This window comes from Neolamprologus brichardi, chromosome 8, assembly GCF_056152115.1.
Source record: "Neolamprologus brichardi isolate AB-2024 chromosome 8, ASM5615211v1, whole genome shotgun sequence".
NCBI classification, from domain to species: Eukaryota; Metazoa; Chordata; class Actinopteri; order Cichliformes; family Cichlidae; genus Neolamprologus; species Neolamprologus brichardi.
The window spans coordinates 10,864,087-10,884,787 of NC_142111.1; the positions used below are offsets into that span (position 1 = coordinate 10,864,087).

Consider the following 20,701-nt stretch of genomic DNA (forward strand, 5'->3'; position numbering starts at 1 on the left):
TCCGGGGGAGAGGGCTCTTCTGACTTGGAGTTCATTTCGGTCCGAGGGAGAAGGCAACGGCGTGGACACTGGGGACTCCAATCCAGGATCTGGCAGGAAGACCAGGAGATATGGGGGTCATGTTGACGGAACCAGGGGTATCCTAGGATGAGAGGAAGTGGCCGAGACTACTAGAAACCGGATCTCCTCCTGATGATCCCCAATAGACATGCAAACCGGCCGGGTCTGGAACTGGATCGGGTAGGGTTGGAGGGGTCTCCCATCTACTGAGGTCACCGGGAGAAATCGATCAACAGGAGTCAACGGAATGCGAAGTCGAGAGGCTAGTTTTTGGTCGATGAAGTTCTCAGCTGCTCCGGTATCCAGGAGAGCTTCAGATGAGAACTGTTGGTGTTTCAGCTGAAATATTACTGGTAACAGAAAACGAGAGGGGTCAGAGGAGTGTGATGGGCCAGGTGGGACTCCCCTGCAGTCTACCTGGCGTCGTTGTTTCCCAGATGTAGCGGGCACTGGGGACGACGGTGTCGAGCTGATCCACAGTAGGCGCAGAGACCCTCACGCCAGCGTCTCTCTCTCTCCTCTTTAGACAGTCTACCCAGCTGCATGGGCTCCTCGCTGGACATACTGCTTGGGCTAGCAGCTGCTCCTTCTGAGGGGGAGGAGACTGCGAAGACGTGGCCCTCTGAGGCTAGAAGGGTTTGAAAGCCCGAGGGGTGTGGCGAGGCCGCGACATCACTCGTTAGTCGATCTTCAGGGCGAGGTCCACGGCCTCATCCAGAGTTTTGGGGGCCTCACGACCAGTCATCTCATCTCGGATGTAATCAGCCAGTCCCTCCAAAAAATGGAGCGTAGAGAAGCATCTCCTCACTTTAGCTTAGCGGCCAGGGTACGGAATTGTGAAGCAAAGTGACAGACGGGTCGATTGCCCTGGCGTAAATGGAGCAGCTGTGACTCCACTTCCACTTCACTGCTCGGGGGAACAAACTTCTTTTTTAATTCTTCTACAAACAGGGCATAGTCATTGCAAGCTGCGGATTTATTGTTGTAGAGAGCCGCGGCCCATTCCTGGGCCTGGCCAGACAAGAGAGAGATTAACATTGCAACTTTTGCACGGGCCGTGGCGTACTTAGTGGGCTGACATTCAAACAGCATGTCTAAAGTGGCGAGCAAACCATCAGGCCGGCCATCGACTCCGTTCCACTTATCTGGTAGTCCAATCCAGGGTTCTGCGCTCACTGGCGTTGGCTGACGTTGCAACGAGGTGACGGAAGTGGAAAGTTGGAGGACAGTTTCAGTGAGAGATTCCATTTTTGTGCTCATCCGATCTACCACACCGCGAAGATATATTACTTCGGCTTTCAGCCATTCGAATTCCGCTGGGTCTATGACGGGCTCAGACATCCTGTCACGATCGGGGGAAACGCGCGAATTAAACACAGTAATTCGGCGTGCCCGTGTGCCGTGCTGGCTAGACCCAAACACGGCGAAGGCTAGCGATGGGTTGGAACAGGCACGCAGTTACTCTAGTAATGATCAGTGCACGAAGTGCAGCTTCAGAACCGACGTTACAGACGGAGAGCGAGCGGAGCCGGGATGAGAAAAAGAGTCAAGAGGGAAAACACAGTGGCTGAAGCAGGCGGAGACTGACGTCGGCAAGGATTCGGAGCTCCTGACATGAAGAGAACGATGTCTGAGTGGCGAACAAGTGGGTGGTGTCTCTCTTTTAAACCCGATCCCGTGATCAGCTGATCACTTCCTGACAAAGTCACTCTTTGAGCTCTTAATAAAATCCAGTACTGTGGCATTTCTCAGACTTAAGTAACCATGGAACAAAGAATATATTCCCAAACATACTTTGACTTGAAGAATGGTGGCGCGCAAAACAAATTAATTGAGGTTAGAAATGAGACAGCAGAAACCATTGCACAATGCCTCACTGGTACCTCACTGGTCATTTTTCTTATACAAATGAGGCAATATTTCTGTAACATTATTTCATTCTAGACGTGTTGACTTGTAAAATATAAGACTCTTTTTTTGTTTCACCATTCATTTACCGCACAGAGAAGGCATTATTTAAATAAAAATTTCTTTAAGCAAACAGTATTATTAAAATTCTTCATGACTGGGCCAAGTGTCTGTCACGGCCAGGGGATCAGCAGGCCGCTGACTAGTAGTGTTCTCTCTCTCTCTCTCTCTCTCTCTTGCTCTCTCTCTCGCTCTCTCTCTTGCTCTCTCTCTTGCTCTCTCGCCAGGGCGGAACTCATGGTGGGTTCACGCCCTCGGCCCACGCCCCTCTGAAGAGGAAACACCTGGGCCTCATCAGTGCAGCCAGCATTTTGCCCCTGTAGCTGGTGCAGCCGAAGATAGCGTAGGCCCCGCTAGCTGTTCCCCGGCAGATCCCAAGCAGCTGCGGAAAGAGGGCGGCTGGGTAACGGTGAGGAGGAAGCATAGTCCTAAACAGAAGCCCCAGGTACACCACCAACCCGTTCATGTGTCTAATCGTTTTTCCCCACTCGGTGACACACCCGCTGGGGGTCAAACTCTGGTAATTGGTGATTCTGTTCTTAGACATGTGAAGCTAGAGACACCGGCAACCATAGTCAATTGTCTTCCAGGGGCCAGAGCAGGCGACATTGAAGGAAATTTAAAACTGCTGGCTAAGGGTAAACGTAAATTTAGTAAAATCATAATTCACGTCGGCAGTAATGACACCCGGTTACGCCAATCGGAGGTCACTAAAATCAATATTGAATCGGTGTGCAACTTTGCCAAAACAATGTCGGACTCTGTAGTTTTCTCTGGTCCCCTCCCCAATCAGACCAGGAGTGACAAGTTTAGCCGCATGTTCTCCTTAAATTGCTGGCTGTCTGAGTGGTGTCCCAGAAATGATGTGGGCTTCATAGATAATTGGAAAACCTTCTGGAGGAAACCTGGTCTTGTTAGGAGAGATGGCATCCATCCCACTTTGGATGGAGCAGCTCTCATTTCTAGAAATATGGACAAATTTATTAAACCCCTCAAAACATGACTATCCAGAGTTGGGACCAGGAAGCAGAGTTGCAGTCTTACACGCCTCTCTGCAGCTTCTCTCCTCCTGCTACCCCCCCCAAAAACCCATCTCCATAGAGACTGTGTCTGCTTCCAAAAAGACAAAAAACAAACTAAAAACCAGCAACAAACAACTTAAACATTTACAAAGAAAGAACAATACAGTATCCACATCTGAACCAAAGAGTAAAACAGTGAAATGTGGATTATTAAATATTAGGTCTCTCTCCTCCAAGTCTCTGTTAGTACATGACTTAATAATTGATCAACAAATTGATTTACTCTGCCTTACAGAAACCTGGTTGCAGCAGGATGATTATGTTAGTTTAAATGAATCAACACCCCCGAGTCATTCTAACTACCAGAAATCTCGAAGCACAGGTCGAGGGGGCGGTGTGGCAGCAATTTTTCACACCAGTCTATTAATTAATGAAAGACCAAGACAGACTTTTAATTCATTTGAAAGCCTGATGCTTAGCATTGTCCACCCCAGCTGTGAAACTCAGAAACCAGTCTTACTTGTTATCATCTATCGTCCACCTGGGCCTTACACAGAGTTTCAGTCTGATTTCTCAGACTTTATATCTAATTTAGTTCTGAGCTCAGATAAAATAATTATTGTGGGTGATTTTAACATCCATGTTGATGCTAAAAATGACAGCCTCAACATGGCATTTAATCTGTTGTTAGACTCAATTGGTTTCTCTCAAAATGTAAAAGAACCCACCCACCACTTTAATCACACTCTAGATCTTGTTTTAACATATGGCATAGAAACTGAACATTTAACAGTGTTTCCTGAAAACCCTCTCCTGTCTGATCATTTCTTGATAACATTTACATTTACAATAATTGATTACGCAGCAGTGGAGAGTGGACTTTATCAAAGTAGATGTCTTTCTGAAAGCGCTGTAACTAAGTTTAAGAATATAATCCAGCCACTGTTATCATCGTCAATGCCCTGTACCAACACAGAGCAGAGCAGCTATCTGAACGCTACCCCAACAGAGGTCGATTATCTTGTTAATAATTTCACCTCCTCACTACGTACGACTCTGGATACTGTAGCTCCAGTGAAAACTAAGGTCTCTAATCAGAAGTACCTGACCCCGTGGTATAATTCTCAAACACATACCCTAAAGCAGATGACTCATAATCTGGAGAGGAAATGGCGTGTCACAAATTTAGAGGATCATCATTTAGCCTGGAGAAATAGTTTGTTGCTTTATAAGAAAGCCCTCCGCAAAGCCAGAACAGCTTACTACTCATCACTGATTGAAGAAAATAAGAACAACCCCAGGTTTCTCTTCAGCACTGTAGCCAGGCTGACAAAAAGTCAGAGCTCTTTTGAGCCAACCATCCCTTTAACGTTAACTAGTGATGACTTCATGAACTTCTTCACAAATAAAATTTTTATCATTAGAGAAAAAATTACCAATAATCATCCCACAGATGTAATATTATCTACAGCTACTCTTAGTTCCATTGATGTTAAGTTAGACTCTTTTTCTCCAATCGATCTTTCTGAGTTAACTTCAATAATTACTTCCTCCAAACCATCAACGTGTCTTTTAGACCCCATTCCTACAAAACTGCTCAAAGAAGTCCTGCCATTGATTAATTCTTCGATCTTATATATGATCAACCTATCTCTAATAATCGGCTATGTACCACAGGCCTTCAAGGTGGCTGCAGTTAAACCTTTACTCAAAAAGCCATCTCTAGACCCAGCAGTCTTAGCTAATTATAGGCCAATCTCCAACCTTCCTTTCATATCAAAAATCCTTGAAAGAGTAGTTGTCAAACAGCTAACAGATCATCTGCAGAGGAATGGTTTATTTGAAGAGTTTCAGTCAGGTTTCAGAGTTCATCACAGCACAGAAACAGCTTTAGTGAAGGTTACAAATGATCTTCTTATGGCCTCTGACAGTGGACTCATCTCTGTGCTTGTCCTTCTTGACCTTAGTGCAGCATTCGATACTGTTGACCATAATATCCTATTAGAGCGATCAGAACATGCTGTAGGTATTACAGGTATTGCACTGCAGTGGTTTGTATCATATCTATCTAATAGACTCCAATTTGTGCATGTAAATGGAGAGTCCTCTTCACACACTGAGGTTAATTATGGAGTTCCACAGGGTTCAGTGCTAGGACCAATTCTGTTTACATTATACATGCTTCCCCTAGGCAGCATCATTAGAAGACATAGCATACATTTTCACTGCTATGCAGATGACACCCAGCTCTATCTGTCCATGAAGCCAGATAACACACACCAATTAGTTAAACTGCAGGAATGTCTTAAAGACATAAAGACTTGGATGGCCACTAACTTTCTGCTTCTTAACTCAGATAAAACTGAGGTCATTGTACTCGGCGCTGAAAAGCTCAGAAATATGGTATCTAACCAGATTCTTACTCTGGATGGCATTACCTTGGCCTCCAGTAACACTGTGAGGAACCTTGGAGTCATTTTTGACCAGGATATGTCCTTCAACGCACATATTAAACAAATATGTAAGACTGCGTTCTTCCATTTGCGCAACATCTCTAAAATTAGAAATATCCTGTCTCAGAGTGACGCTGAAAAACTAGTTCATGCATTTATTACTTCCAGGCTGGACTACTGCAATTCATTATTATCAGGATGTCCAAAAAACTCACTGAAAAGCCTTCAGTTAATCCAAAATGCTGCAGCAAGAGTACTGACAGGGACTAGAAAGAGAGAGCATATTTCTCCTGTTTTGGCTTCCCTTCATTGGCTTCCTGTTAAATCCAGAATTGAATTCAAAATCCTGCTCCTCACATACAAGGTCTTAAATAATCAGGCCCCATCTTATCTTAATGACCTTGTAGTACCATATTACCCTATTAGAGCACTTTGCTCCCGCTCTGCAGGCCTACTTGTTGTTCCTAGAGTATTTAAAAGTAGAATGGGAGGGAGAGCCTTCAGTTTTCAGGCCCCTCTTCTGTGGAACCAGCTTCCAGTTTGGATTCGGGAGACAGACACTATCTCTACTTGTAAGATTAGGCTTAAAACTTTCCTTTTTGCTAAAGCATATAGTTAGGGCTGGACCAGGTGACCCTGAATCCTCCCTTAGTTATGCTGCAATAGATGTAGGCTGCCGGGGGATTCCCATGATGCATTGAGTTTTTCCTTTCCAGTCACCTTTCTCACTCACTATGTGTTAATAGACCTCTCTGTATTGAATCATATCTGTTATTAATCTCTGTCTCTCTTCCACAGCATGTCTTTTATCCTGTCTTCCTTCTCTCACCCCAACCGGTCGCAGCAGATGGCCGCCCCTCCCTGAGCCTGGTTCTGCCGGAGGTTTCTTCCTGTTAAAAGGGAGTTTTTCCTTCCCACTGTCGCCAAAGTGCTTGCTCATAGGGGGTCATATGATTGTTGGGCTTTTCTCTGTATCTATGAAGCGCCTTGAGGCGACATTTGTTGTGATTTGGCGCTATATAAATAAAATTGAATTGAATTGAATTGAATTTAAGCCAGGGAGTGGCTTCTACTCGTCGCTGGATCGTTGTGTGTGACTCGCGTCAGTGCAGCCCGGCTCTGAGCAAGTTCTCTTTCGCTTCCCTGCGCAAAACCTCTAACGTGTGTTTCCTTCTGTACATAGATCCCCTGGACCCGACCCTGCATTCCCCGAGCGGATTCCTTTTGTGTGAGTGTCTGGAGAGAGAGTGGTCACGATAGGAGAGAGTCAGAAGAGGAGCGAGTGTCTTTACCCTACCTGGATTTCCCCAGAGCCTTTTTCCCTGTCACTGCTTTGTATATAGCACTACCCCCCTGCACTGTTTGTATATACACCTGGTGGAACTGTAATAAATACTGTGCCTCTGAGTCCTGCGTGTGAGTCCTCCAGCGAACCGTGACAGTGTCCTCTTTTTTGGAAATCAAAATATGGTCACCCTAAAATATGTGCAGATGTAAAATGACATGGGTATGATCTCTTTTCTGTTGACTGTATTTGTGCCATGTATGTTTAGTGTGCCGATCCCATCCCTTAAAGAGTAATTTCTGTATTTCTAAATACTAAATACAGTCTGCAACACTTATTCCTAGTCCCAACTCTGGATAGTCACGTTTACGCAACAGTATAATATATATAACATGATTTAGTACACAGCAAATTCAAAAGTGTTAAATGTTTTGGTGTTAGTAGTCTTAGAGTTAATTTTACTCTAAGTAGAGTCACATTCTTTTAATGTAACTCTGAGGTGTAAAATGATAGTAGTTAAAATTGAGTGTTAAAAATGAGTGTTTCTATTTCAAATCTGGAGGTGTTACAATGGAAACATTAACTCTTGACCTCTTAACTCTGAACTCCTACAGGGGCTATGACACTAAAGTAAATTCACAGACTCCGCCCCCAGCACGGCTCCAATCGAAGCTGAAGTGAAGCCGTTTCAGAACATTTTGCTCTACATATTTGAGTTGTTTGCCATGCTTGGTAAGTCATTTTTTAAAAGATTGTTTCATTTATTATTATTAGCTTTTACTTCTGTGGCTCTTTGGAGTTAAGACAAAGCTGTGTGGAAGGCATTACCCATGTTGCTTGGTGATAGCATAATATTCTGTTTTAGCTAGCTGAAAGGTATTGTTTGCGGGCAAATACCACAGCCTTGAAAAAAAGCTTGCATGTGAATTTTCAGTCAAACCTTTGGTCAAATACACCTAAAACAATGTCTAGAATGTGAAATGTTGGTATAATAGTCCTACTTGAAGCCTGAAAATGATCCCCTATAAAAAAAACGAGCAGACAGCAGTAGTAGATGTCCTGACTGGGTTCTACGTTAGCATTTAGATCCCTCCAGAGTTTTGTGCACACGGTTTAGGTAAAAATGAAAAAGGTTGAGGCTTTACATTTAGTTCAGTATTACCTGTTGCCTGTGTCCTTGTCTTTTGGGAAAATACTTTACACAAGTAATGTCTCAAAAAGGATTCCTTTTTTTTTTTTTACTGTGCTGCAATTGATTTGTGCCATTAATTAGTGTCAACTAATTTTTATTCAATCTCCACATAGGATATGCTTGTGAAGATGGAATATGGGGGAGAGCAGAAGTGCGTTGAAGTTCCACAAAGTGATGAATGAAGGACATGCATATTGTATTTTGTATCTATTGAAATAAGGGATGAGAATGCTGTTATTTGCATTTACCAGCTCACCTATGTCAGACCTTTTGATAAACAAAATTGAAAGTGAGAACATGTACACTGTTACATCTTTAGAAAATGTTTTGAAATTGTGGTGCACAGTTCAGAATAAATGTTTTTTAAAAACCATTGCGTCTTTTTAGTAAATGTTTATTATACTTTTTAGAATTAATTAGAAGATAACTCTTACGTAGTTAAACTCAAATACTCTTTGAGAGTTAATATATAAACTCTTAACACCAAGTGTTAAATTATCAACTCCAGACAGATTTGGTGTTTAACACTAAATCAGAATTAACATACCAACTCTCCAAAAAGAGTTAAATTAACACTCTCTGGTGTGGACCCATATAGACATTTTAATAGTGTTGAAATCAAATCTGACAGTGTTAATTTGGACATGCTGGATTTGCTGTGTAACAGCAGTAATGTCCACACAGTTATTCATGGCAGTAGTCATTATAGCTATTTCAGCAGAGATAAAATGTGTTTTAAAATTGAATTATCTACTTATGTCCTGTAGATAAAGTCAAATAAATGAAAATCTGTCATTTAATAACCTGAGTGAATTTAACCTGTGGCCCACTGAATGAGTTAAATATTGCTTAAAAACAAACAAACAAGCAGACACATACCTGAGTAGATGGTAGTTACTCATTCACTGCATGTGAAGACAAAAAACATGACATTGAAGAAAATCCACGCTTACAAATTGACTTCAGAAGCATTCAGGAACACTTTGACTTAAAGAACATTGAAGTAGAAGACCTTTTGATTTGGCAGGACTCTTCACATGCTTTTCTTGCAAGAAGTATCTTAGTCAGGGAGGCGACCAAGAACCTGACGTTGACTTTAATGGTAGTTCTGTTATCTCTGACATGAGAAATACTGCTGACGGCCATTTCAGCAGCACCTTACTCAGTCCCTTTATAGTAGCGATGCTTAGATTCATTCACTGAATTCCAACATTATACTGTCTAGTGTAAAGACAGTATAAATGGTATATTTGCCCGAACTGAATTTGGTAAGAGAGCTTTTGTTCATTTAGCACCCTTGGCTTGGAACAAACTGCAGAACAAATGGAAAATTACTGAGTTCATTTCATTAAGTGCTTTTAAATCTAAACTACAAATCCTTGAGGTCACGTCCATAACATGCAGCTGTTTCAATTAGATTGATTGTCATTTTAACAGTTCTTCAAGAACTTCTTCAAGAACTTTTTACTTGCCTACTTTGAGTACATTTCAGAGCCTGTACTTTTTCACTTTTGCTTAGGTTAAAAATTTGCTTCAGTAGTTCAACTTTTAATTGAGTATTTTGTTTTAACCCAGGTATCTGTATTTCTACTTTAATAAAGAAAGTGTGCACTTTTTCCTTGTCTGTTCATTTGACTCTTCCTCTCCTCTGCCTGGGTGAGTGGCTTTCAGTTCAAGTTTCTCTGCGTCTGAGTTCTTGGAGCCTTCTTGTGCCTGCCCTGACTTCTTGGTTGTCTTGTTCAGGATCCCGTCCTGTAAGGGTGGGGGGCATCATTAACTTTCTGCTGATAGTGTTTTGAGAAAATAAAGTCATGAGGTAACCTAATGAAGTAACTTCAGATGTCTGACCTGTCTGTGATCAACAACGTTAAGCAGCACTGAGATCACAATGCAGCTGATGGTGTTGGCCAACATGAAGATCATCATCCTCTGCCAACGCCACAGCGGGATCTTAGTTTCACTACAACACAAATGGAGAAACTGCAGAGCTAAACAAGACTGGAAGGACAATTAGTGCTTTACAAAAAGGTAGAGTTGTGTGTGGGATTTCCCATGCACCCTTGAATGCACCATAGGTGTGCATGTGTGCAGCTTCATCTCAGAGACAAACAGCAGCTAAACAACTGACAGTGCGTGTGCTCATGAGACCGTATGTTTAAAGATGTACTTCACTTAGTCATGTTTTTGTTTAGCCATGTTTAGCATGTTTGATGACATATGAGCAGTTCTTTGTGCTTCTGTTTAAATGAGGTTATGCATAAGTGGCAGTTCGCTAACATAACAGATTTTATTACTGACTAGCTTCTAGCAGAGAGATTTGTTGTTTCTGTGCTCTGTGTACTGGATGTTAAATAGTGTGAAGTTGCTTTCATTGCATAGCTGTATGTGGTGTGTTAATTCATATTATCTGACTTTAGGTTTACATAACCAGTCTGAAGTAATATGCCAGCTTATTTATTTATATACTGTATTTGAGTACAGCTCAGCTGTATCTTTATGTGTATGATGTAATTTGAAGTGTAACTGGTTTGCATTATTATGCTTTGTCCAAACACACACACACACACACACACACTTCTCAATTTTAAATATGAAGAACGACAACTTGGACTCTGCCTGTTTTGTTCCACACTCATTTGAACATTAACAAATGTTCTGACCCGACACTCTGAAGCGATTGCTGCCAGCTCAGCTTTCATGGAACCTTCTAAACAAGTGCACTGCAATGAGATTCTAATGTCAGGTTCTCCCCACCTGGACTTGGTGCCTAGTATCTGTCCAACAATGAGATTGGAGATCCCGACCCCAAACATCTGTACGGAGGTGGCCAGGCCGGTGGCAGTTCCCAGAGTCGCCTGAGGTACGACAAGGGGAATAGACGGCCACATGCTGGCCTGGAATGCCACACAGGCAGCAACAAGTTTAACATACTAGGAAATACATTAACTCATAGTAATAATTTACCATTTTAACTCGGACGTCTAAGATTTTATTTATCAAAAATGAATTAAAAAAATAAAATCCGCACTCACAGCAGCAAAGGAGTAGGTGACTCCCAGCCATATGGTTGAAACCAGAGGAGGGACAAAAGTGAAAGCCAGGAGTCCAAACACAGGCAGCGTGAGGACGGCGCTCGCCAATGCAAAAACTCCCCGCAGACCCACATAATCCTGAAACACATGGCAGCGAGAGTGTTTCAAGATTCCTCCTGGACCTGATGAAGGTTTATTCCTATTAAAAGGGAGTTTTTCTTCCCACTGTCACAAAGTCCTTGCTCATGGGGGGTCTTAGCTTACCATATAAAGCACCCTACAGGGACGGTTGTTTTGATCTGGTGCAGTATGAATAAAATTGAATTGAAGACAGGAATAAGATTTGGGTTGAAATTAAAGATACATACAATGAGAATGCCCACGATGGGTGACAGGACCACTAAGCTGTCATAGACTGCTCCCACAATATAAGCTGCCTCCTTCTGGCTGTAGTAGCTGTACTTATCCTGGATGAACTTGCTGGGATATGAAGAAAAAAAAGAAGACAGATGTGAATATTTAGGTTTAAGTTTCACGGATTACTCTGAAAGCGGTTCTACAGTGGTTTGCAAAAGTATTCGGCCCCCTTGAACTTTCCCACATTTTGTCACATTACAGCCACAAACATGAATCAATTTTATTGGAATTCCACATGCCCTCGGGCCTCCGGCCTCTGTGCCTGTGGCTCGGTTCACTCTGGCACAGCTGGCTGCCGGCACAGCCCCCTCTAGCTTCTGCCCGGTGGCTACTGGGTGACCCCTCGTCTGGGGATCCTCAGCCCTTCCCATGAGGGTGGCACGGATGCCCCTCCGGTGGTCCTCCTTGGGCTCTTGCACTCTGGGGCCTCTGGATGTCTGGGGCCTGGATCTCCTCCATGCCTGCTTCATGCCCTGGGGGACAGGGCTATGGCTCTCTACATCCTCTTGCAGACCATTACATGGGGAAACCATTTGAATACAAGCGCGCCGATCCACACAGGTGTGCACACGGGTGTTCACTGTTCGTAGACTTAAATCACACCTTTCTTGGCTGCTACTTCAAAGCACATTGTGCACTGTCTGTCCTGCGTGCTGCACAACAACATTCAATATTTAGTATTTACTGCTGTTTACACTTAGCTAGATTAATGCGATGGTGTTGTGTATAGTATGTTGCTTTGTTTTGTTTTTTTTGCTTGTTTTCTATTCTTTTTCTCTCAACAGGTGATCCCGGAGATATTTTTTTCCCCCCCTTTCTCACTGTCCCTCTCCCCTTCTGTTTTTCTTTTCCATCCTCTTTCTTTCTCCCTTTCCTATCCCTCACTCATGTCTGTCCCGTCTGTAACAACTGAAAATAAAATAAAATAAATAATAAAGACAAAGGTCGATCAAATGGACCAATACGGCAATGCCATGATGATCCATTTGGCAAAAAAAATCCATTGGGTATCCTTGTTGGTCTTCAGACAACAATTCTGACGGCTAAAGAACCAAATGGGACAGGAAAAACAAGAAAAAAAAAAAAAAAAAAAAAGGAATTCCACATGAAAGACCAATACAAAGTGGTGTACATGTGAGAAGTGGAATGAAAATCATACACATTGAATTTCTTGCAAGGATTTCAGTTTCTATATGTGCCAACGTGGTAGAGACATACCCTAAAAGACTGGCAGCTGTAATTGCAGCAAAAGGTGGTTCTACAAAGTATTGACTCAGGGCGCTGAATAATTACGCACACACACCACTTTTCAGTTATTTATTTGTAAAAAATGTTTGGAGTGTATGATTTTCATTCCATTACTCACATGTACACCACTTTGTATTGGTCTTTCATGTGGAATTCCAATAAAATTGATTCATGTTTGTGGCTGTAATGTGACAAAATGTGGGAAAGTTTAAGGGGGCCGAATACTTTTGCAAGCCACTGTACATGCACAAGCCTGTATGCTCACACTTTATATTGAGAACTCTACCTTGCATCAGCAATGAAGGGGAAGATGCCGTTGTAGAAGAACATGATGGTAAAAACCAGCAGCCAGTATCTTACTGACAGGAGCTTCACATCCTGAATCCTCTACACATAAAAACACACAACAATAAATGATGCTCCCCACACAGATCACTAGTGTGTCCATAATACTGAAAAATTAAGGTTTTAATCTTCAGTGTTATGTATGCATGTTGTTTTTATTAAAGGATATTGATCGTACCACTTTGCGAGACTCTTCTTGGATGGCTCCATCGAGACCCAGCCGTCTCATTCCAATCTTGTCCAAGGTGCTGACAATGACAGAAGAAGCGAAGCTCAGCACACACAACAGTGCGCCTAAGAAACAATAACATGAGAAACCCAGGTCACATGGCACCACAACATAATCCTTGAGATTTCTTTGCATTCGTCACCTACCACCCCAGAATGTCCACTGCATGCCATATTTTTCTTCAAACTTCTGCGTGAGGAAGAAGTTCAACACCGAGCCCAGCCGCGAGAAGGCCAGGGTCAGGCCGAAAGCCAAAGCCAACTCCTTCCCTTTGAACCAGAAGGCTGTGATGCGATTTTGAACAACTAATGAAGAAGGAGAAAGGTAACTGAGCGGTTAAGAAATGCTCCTCAAAGGTGATGCTGCAGAGAATATTTGTTCATATCCATGAAGGGAACTTACCAGTCAGAGATCCATTGCCTGATCCAAACAGCAGACGGCCGGTGAGCATTAGCGGCAGCAAGTAGGGAGATCCCTTGAAGTGGGAGCCGAGAGCAAACAGTGATGAGCCCAAAACACAGAGAAAAGAGAAGAGAACCACACCGACTGCAAAGAGGAGCAAAAGAAATGGTTGTACCATCACTTTACTGTCAGTAGATTAAAAATAACTGCAGACCATGCAGAGAGAAAACATAAAACAAAACTTACAGCGATTTCCTAATTTGTCAATGAGGAATCCAGCCAGGATCACCACTATTGCATTCCTGTTGATAACAGAGAGAAGCTTCTCATTGATAAGCCACTTTTCTGCATTTTCACAGTGAAATCAATGCATTAACGTGCTTACGTCCAAGCATAGATGGCATAGAGAAGATTGTACTGCTGAGGGGTCATCCCCAGTCCCTCCACACAGTCCACTGTCCCGTTGATCACCGTTCCACTGGGACACGTCAGGTTCTGTCAAAAAACAACAGTCAAACATTAAAAACAACATCAGTCTTTCCCTGCTGATAATCAAGTTGTGCAATATTGCTGCGATCTGTAAGCAGCGCTGCCTCCTGCTCACCCCTTGGAACTGATCCTGTAACACACTGGGAATGTCGACGCAAAAGTAGGACCCAAAGGTCAGCAGACAGTTAAAGAAGAGCACCACAAAGCGATAGTATGCTGCAAGACAGTGACGCACAATAAAGAAAGGACAACATCAGGTGATTTAAAAATGCAGCAGCCTCAGATCAATATAACAAATACTTTATTATCTCTGAGGATATTTTTGGTTTTTAACAAAGTGCTACTGTGCGACCTGGAACTGTTTTTGTTTTTAAAGGAGGAAAAAGTATATGTAATTCTTCTTGTTCTGTACAGTTAAGCTTATGAATTACGAAAAACAGAGTGGAGAATTATGTGTGCTAATTACGCACAGAGCGAACTGAGTTTCGTGTTCAGCCAACTTCTCCTACAGTCACGAGCTCTTTTTGTGACACTGGAAGCATAAAATGCTAAGTTGATCACTAAGAGGTGACAAACAATAAAGAAAGGGCAACATCAGGTGATTTAAAAAGGCGGCAGCCTCAGATCAATATAGCAAATACTTGTTATGTCTGACGACATTTTTGGCTTTCAACAAAGCGCTGTTGTGCGACCCGGCACGTTTTGGTTTTTAGCTTGCTTTTAAGGAGAAAAAAGTATGTAATTCTGTAATCCCAGTGGAAGTATAAAATGCTGAGATTTTAGGGAAGTGTGTTCAGGGTTACAAGCAGAGGTCTGGTTTGTATCAGTAATCTGTGCTGACTTGCTGTGTTTTTAACAAATAACTTTGCAGTGAGACGTACCTTTTTCTGCCGGCTGCGCCATCGCGTTATCTTTAAAACAAAGGGTCAAAAATCATATCCTTCGCTGTCGGTTACACGAACAGAGTGAGCGGCTGCTACGCTTCTTCTGCAGCTGATGTTGGGAATCTCATATCTTTAAAGCACATGGATGGAGTGTTTGTTGCTTAGTAACCTACTGCTGTCTTGGCCCCTCCACCAGCATGTGGGTCTAGCACACCGAGTGTCACGGTTGTGACTTCTCAATTTTAAATATGAAGAACGACAACTTGGACTCTGCCCGTTTTGTTCCACACTCATGTGAACATTAACAAATGTTCTGACTCGACACTCTGAAGCGATTGCTTCCAGCTCAGCTTTCATGGAACCTTCTAAACAAGTGCACTGCAATGAGATTCTAATGTCAGGTACTCCCCACCTGGACTTGGTGCCTAGTATCTGTCCAACAATGAGATTGGAGATCCCGACCCCAAACATCTGTACGGAGGTGGCCAGGCCGGTGGCAGTTCCCAGAGTCGCCTGAAGTACGACAAGGGGAATAGTCGGCCACATGCTGGCCTGGAATGCCACAAAAGCAGCAACAAGTTTGACATACTAGGAAATACATTAACTCATAGTAATAATTTACCATTTTAACTCGGACGTCTAAGATTTTATTTATCAAAAATGAATTAAAAAAATAAAATCCGCACTCACAGCAGCAAAGAAGTAGGTGACTCCCAGCCATATGTTTGAAACCAGAGGAGGGACAAAAGTGAAAGCCAGGAGTCCAAACACAGGCAGCGTGAGGACGGCGCTCGCCAATGCAAAAACTCCCCGCAGACCCACATAATCCTGAAACACATGGCAGCGAGAGTGTTTCAAGATTCCTCCTGGACCTGATGAAGGTTTATTCCTATTAAAAGGGAGTTTTTCTTCCCACTGTCACAAAGTCCTTGCTCATGGGGGGTCTTAGCTTACCATATAAAGCACCCTACAGGGACGGTTGTTTTGATCTGGTGCAGTATGAATAAAATTGAATTGAAGACAGGAATAAGATTTGGGTTGAAATTAAAGATACATACAATGAGAATGCCCCCAATGGCTGAGAGGACCACTAAGCTGTCATAGACTGCTCCCACAATATAAGCTGCCTCCTTCTGGCTGTAGTAGCTGTACTTATCCTAAATGAACTTGCTGGGATATGAAAAAAAAAAAAAAAAGAAGACAGATGTGAATGTTTGTGACACTAGTATCACTTGAACTTGCAATATGTGCTGCTGTATTTAGCGGAATGCAGGTTTAAGTTTCACGGATTACTCTGAAAGCAGTTCTGCATGTACAAGTCTGTATGCTCACACTTCATATTGAGAACTTTACCTTGCATCAGCAATGAAGGGGAAGATGCCGTTGTAGAAGAACATGATGGTGAGAACCAGCAGCCAGTATCTTACTGACAGGAGCTTCACATCCTGAATCCTCTACACATAAAAACACACAACAATAAATGATGCTCCCCACACAGATCACTAGTGTGTCCATAATACTGAAAAATTAAGGTTTTAATCTTCAGTGTTATGTATGCATGTTGTTTTTTTTAAAGGATATTGATCGTACCACTTTGCGAGACTCTTCTTGGATGGCTCCATCGAGACCCAGCCGTCTCACTCCAATCTTGTCCAAGGTGCTGACAATGACTGCGGAAGTGAAGCCCAGCACACACAACAGTTCGCCTAAGAAACCAAGGTCACATGGCACCACACCATAATCCTTGAGATTTCTACACACTTGTCACCTACCACCCCAGAGTGTCCACTGCATGCCATATTTTTCTTCAAACGTCTGCGTGAGGAAGAAGTTCAACACCGAGCCCAGCCGCGAGAAGGCCAGGGTCAGGCTGAAAGCCAAAGCCAACTCCTTCCCTTTGAACCAGAAGGTTGTGATGCGATTCTGAACAACTAATGAAGAAGGAGAAAGGTAACTGAGCGGTTAAGAAATGCTTCTCAAAGGCGATGCTGCAGAGAATATTTGTTCATATCCATGAGGGGAACTTACTAGTCAGAGATCCATTGCCTGATCCAAACAGCAGACGGCCGGTGAGCATTAGCGGCAGCAAGTAGGGAGATCCCTTGAAGTGGGAGCCGAGAGCAAACAGCGATGAGCCCAAAACACAGAGAAAAGAGAAGAGAAACACACCGACTGCAAAGAGGAGCAAAAGAAATGGTTGTACCATCACTTTACTGTCAGTAGATTAAAAATAACTGCAGACCATGCAGAGAGAAAACATAAAACAAAACTTACAGTGATTTCCTAATTTGTCAATGAGGAATCCAGCCAGGATCACCACTATTGCATTCCTGTTGATAACAGAGAGAAGCTTCTCATTGATAAGCCACTTTTCTGCATTTTCACAGTGAAATCAATGCATTAACGTGCTTACGTCCAAGCATAGATGGCATAGAGAAGATTGTACTGCTGAGGGGTCATCCCCAATCCACTGTCCCGTTGATCACCGTCGCATTGGGACACGTCAGGTTCTGTCAAAAAACAACAGTCAAACATTAAAAACAACATCAGTCTTTCCCTGCTGATAATTAAGTCGTGCAATATTGATGCAATCTGTAAGCAGCGCTGCCTCCTGCTCACCCCTTGGAACTGATCCTATAACACACTGGGAATGTCGAAGCAAAAGTAGGACCCAAAGGTCAGCAGACAGTTAAAGAAGAGCACCACAAAGCGATAGTATGCTGCAAGACAGTGACGCACAATAAAGAAAGGGCAACATCAGGTGATTTAAAAAGGCAGCAGCCTCAGATCAATATAAGAAATACTTTATTATGTCTGAGGACATTTTTGGCTTTCAACAAAGCGCTATTGTGCGACCTGGCACGTTTTGGTTTTTAGCTTGTTTTTAAGGAGAAAAAAGTATGTAATTCTGTAATCCCAGTGGAAGTACAAAATGCTGAGATTTTAGGGAAGTGTGTTCAGGGTTACAAGCAGAGGTCTGGTTCGTATCAGTAATCTGTGCTGACTTGCTGTGTTTTTAATAAATAACTTTGCAGTGAGACGTACCTTTTTCTGCCGGCTGCGCCATCATTTTAGTTGTAGAAACAGCGTCAAAAATCATATCCTTCGCTGTCGTTTACATGAACAGAGTGAGCGGCCGCTTCTTTTGTGGCTGATGCTGGGAAACTCATATCTTAAAACTACCTGGAGGGAAACGTATGTGTTTGTTGCTAAGTAACTTACAGGTGTCCTGGAGAAATAAAACACTATATAAATTACAATCAGGGTTCTGTTTGTAAAGTGAAACATGCTGAAATTAACAGCAACATTTTTCCACATTTAGCTCAAAACAAGTCCTTTTTTACAACATTTAGTAAAATATTTGTAACTTTTCATATTTAAAACAGAATTTTAAATGTTAAATCTAAATGTTAAATATTCAATCTAAATGTTAAATGTTAAATCTAAATATTATATTTAAATCTAAATGTTAAATGTTAAATCTATATATTATATTTAAATCTAAATCTAAATGTTAAATCTAAATGTTAAATGTTAAATCTAAATATTATATTTAAATCTAAATGTTAAATGTTAAATCTATATATTATATTTAAATCTAAATGTTAAATGTTAAATCTATATATTATATTTAAATCTAAATGCTAAATGTTAAATCTAAATATTATATTTAAATCTAAATCCAAATGTTAAATCTAAATGTTAAATGTTAAATCTAAATGTTTAGGCTAACATGTAAATTTATTGCACGGATCAGCGGAAATACCAAAATAAAAGCTTTCCGAAAACCTGCGGTGCAAAAGTGTGCCGGTAGTGGTCAGACACGTTCTCACTCCCTAAGCGTAATAATTTTCGCTAGGTGTCAAATTGTCAACATTTTATGCTTTCGGGTACCCAACACGTTCCTAAATGACGGCATCGGAAAAAAGGAGAACACATGAGAACCGTTTGGACTCAATCTACACATGTTCGTTCATTTTCTAAAAATCGCTTTGGGCAACACTATTTTACGTCATTTAACTGCTAGTAGAGGTTAGGAATAAGGTTATGGTTAGGGATAAGGTTAGGTTTAGGCAGGGGCGATTCTAGGATCAGAGCTTTAGGGGTGCTGAGCACCCAGAGAGCTGCCCAGCCAGGCAAGATAAACCTGTCTCTGTCAGTCCCTGCATCCTTAAATGTTGTCCCGAGTTCTCTCTGACTGTCACTTTGGTGCATTTAAACCCCTGTTCCTCCCTTTTTTCATCGTCTGTTGTCTTCGTCTCCGTTATCAGTCATCATAATTTTACCATCTCTGTGCAAGTCTGCAAATTTCTTTATTAAATCACAAGATTCTTAAATTCATCAAGTCTCTCTGCCTGGGTCACAAAACATGACATCACTGTTTTGTACATTTTAACACAATTTAATCCCCACATTGGTGAAAGAAAAGCAAAACACTTTTGTCTGTAACAAAACCATCAAATCTGATAAAGGTTATTTAAATGCTGCAAAAGAAGAATGGATTGGAATAGAAAAAAATCCTAACCTTAATTACTGGGGGAGAATAACGAGTGATGCTCATAGTGAGTAAGAAGTAAACTGAGTGCATTTTTTGGACAGATATTCACTTTTAATGTGTATGTATAATATAATACAGATACATAAAAAACACTCCCAAAACAGAATAAATTATTAAAAAATATTAATAAAAACTATAAAAATGGAGGCAACTTTGCCTGTGGTAGAATGTATACAATGTATAAAAAAATCTTTATTGCAGATACTAATTTTACTAATTTAATAATAATTTTGTGTTGTAAGATTTATGACTTTCATGCTTTCATAGTGGTACTTAGGAGAGCTTGACATTTTTTATCAGGTGGTACACACTGTAAAAAGTTTGAGAAACACTGATAAGTTAATTGTATGTGTCTTTTTGGAAAACATTTAAAGCTGCAGTACAGAATCTTTGAAACAAGCTTAAAACTTTTTTAGAATATAAACAAAGCACTCTTCTCTTTACAGCTCCTCACTCCACCAGGGCACCGTTTGGCACTTTCTGATACTGTGCAAATGTGATGTACGTACTGCGGCAGTCATACAGTCAACTGGACAGTCCAAAAGTTGGCCTACCTATTACTGGCTGAGGTTTTAGTAGAGTTGTGGCTGAACCACATAAAAATATATCATTAATTTTAATCTCCCCAATCAATTATAATGTTATGTTGGAATGTTGTTAAAGAGGGTCAAAAATGTTTCAAACCAGTTTGTTTTGCAGATTCTGTATAGCAGCTTTAATATAGGGAGGACACAACTTCCTGATTGTGTGAGTAAAATTAGTTTTTTTTTTCTTTGTCAGTTTAACAGTTTCTGTTGTGCCTGTCACTGTTCCCTGTCTGTTTTCTTACCTGGTTCTTCCTGATCTTGTACTTTCTCCTCACATTCCCCTCTTTCCTCTCTCCCTCTTCGGACTGACAATCATACACAAATAGATTGTATTCAATTAGATGAAAAATTACATTAATATGAAAGAAATTCTAATAAGATCACTAATAAAAAAGTCCTCTCTCAGTGTACTTTCAACCAAAAGGCAAATAACCAAACCACATGAACATCTAATAAAAGATATAAACATTGAAACACTGATCCAACATTATTCTTGATTGATGGATCATTTGATTTTACACTTTTACCTG

General features: G+C 41.6%; 2 protein-coding genes and 1 pseudogene across 4 annotated transcripts; all 3 read right to left on the reverse strand.

Annotated features, from left to right (window-relative positions):
• Positions 1-7,455: 7,455 nt before the first annotated feature.
• Positions 7,456-15,573, reverse strand: LOC148101746 (lysosomal dipeptide transporter MFSD1-like). Of its 2 annotated transcripts, none has more exons than XM_087845421.1 (13): positions 15,439-15,573; positions 14,258-14,358; positions 14,039-14,148; positions 13,900-13,955; positions 13,654-13,797; positions 13,398-13,556; positions 13,201-13,316; positions 12,964-13,064; positions 11,381-11,492; positions 11,013-11,150; positions 10,735-10,874; positions 9,829-9,940; positions 7,456-9,732 (listed from the first exon to the last, which is right to left on the reverse strand). In XM_087845421.1, exons 3-13 carry the CDS (start codon positions 14,083-14,085, stop codon positions 9,568-9,570), a joined length of 1,290 nt encoding a protein of 429 aa, XP_087701547.1. In that variant the 5' UTR covers positions 14,086-14,148; positions 14,258-14,358; positions 15,439-15,573; the 3' UTR covers positions 7,456-9,567. The 2 variants fall into 2 exon arrangements, with proteins under 2 accessions (XP_087701547.1, XP_087701546.1); XM_087845420.1 differs by lacking the exon at positions 15,439-15,573 and adding an exon at positions 15,024-15,234.
• Positions 15,574-16,115: 542 nt separating this feature from the next.
• Positions 16,116-17,205, reverse strand: LOC148101747 (lysosomal dipeptide transporter MFSD1-like). Its single transcript, XM_087845422.1, has 5 exons — positions 17,055-17,205; positions 16,799-16,957; positions 16,617-16,696; positions 16,380-16,480; positions 16,116-16,196 (listed from the first exon to the last, which is right to left on the reverse strand). Exons 1-5 carry the CDS (start codon positions 17,101-17,103, stop codon positions 16,184-16,186), a joined length of 402 nt encoding a protein of 133 aa, XP_087701548.1. The 5' UTR covers positions 17,104-17,205; the 3' UTR covers positions 16,116-16,183.
• A 26-nt stretch (positions 17,206-17,231) lies between these two features.
• Positions 17,232-18,139, reverse strand: LOC148101748 (lysosomal dipeptide transporter MFSD1-like; annotated as a pseudogene). Its single transcript, XR_015719431.1, has 5 exons — positions 18,072-18,139; positions 17,646-17,746; positions 17,440-17,536; positions 17,301-17,356; positions 17,232-17,239 (listed from the first exon to the last, which is right to left on the reverse strand). The product of XR_015719431.1 is annotated as a lysosomal dipeptide transporter MFSD1-like (transcript).
• Positions 18,140-20,701: the final 2,562 nt, after the last annotated feature.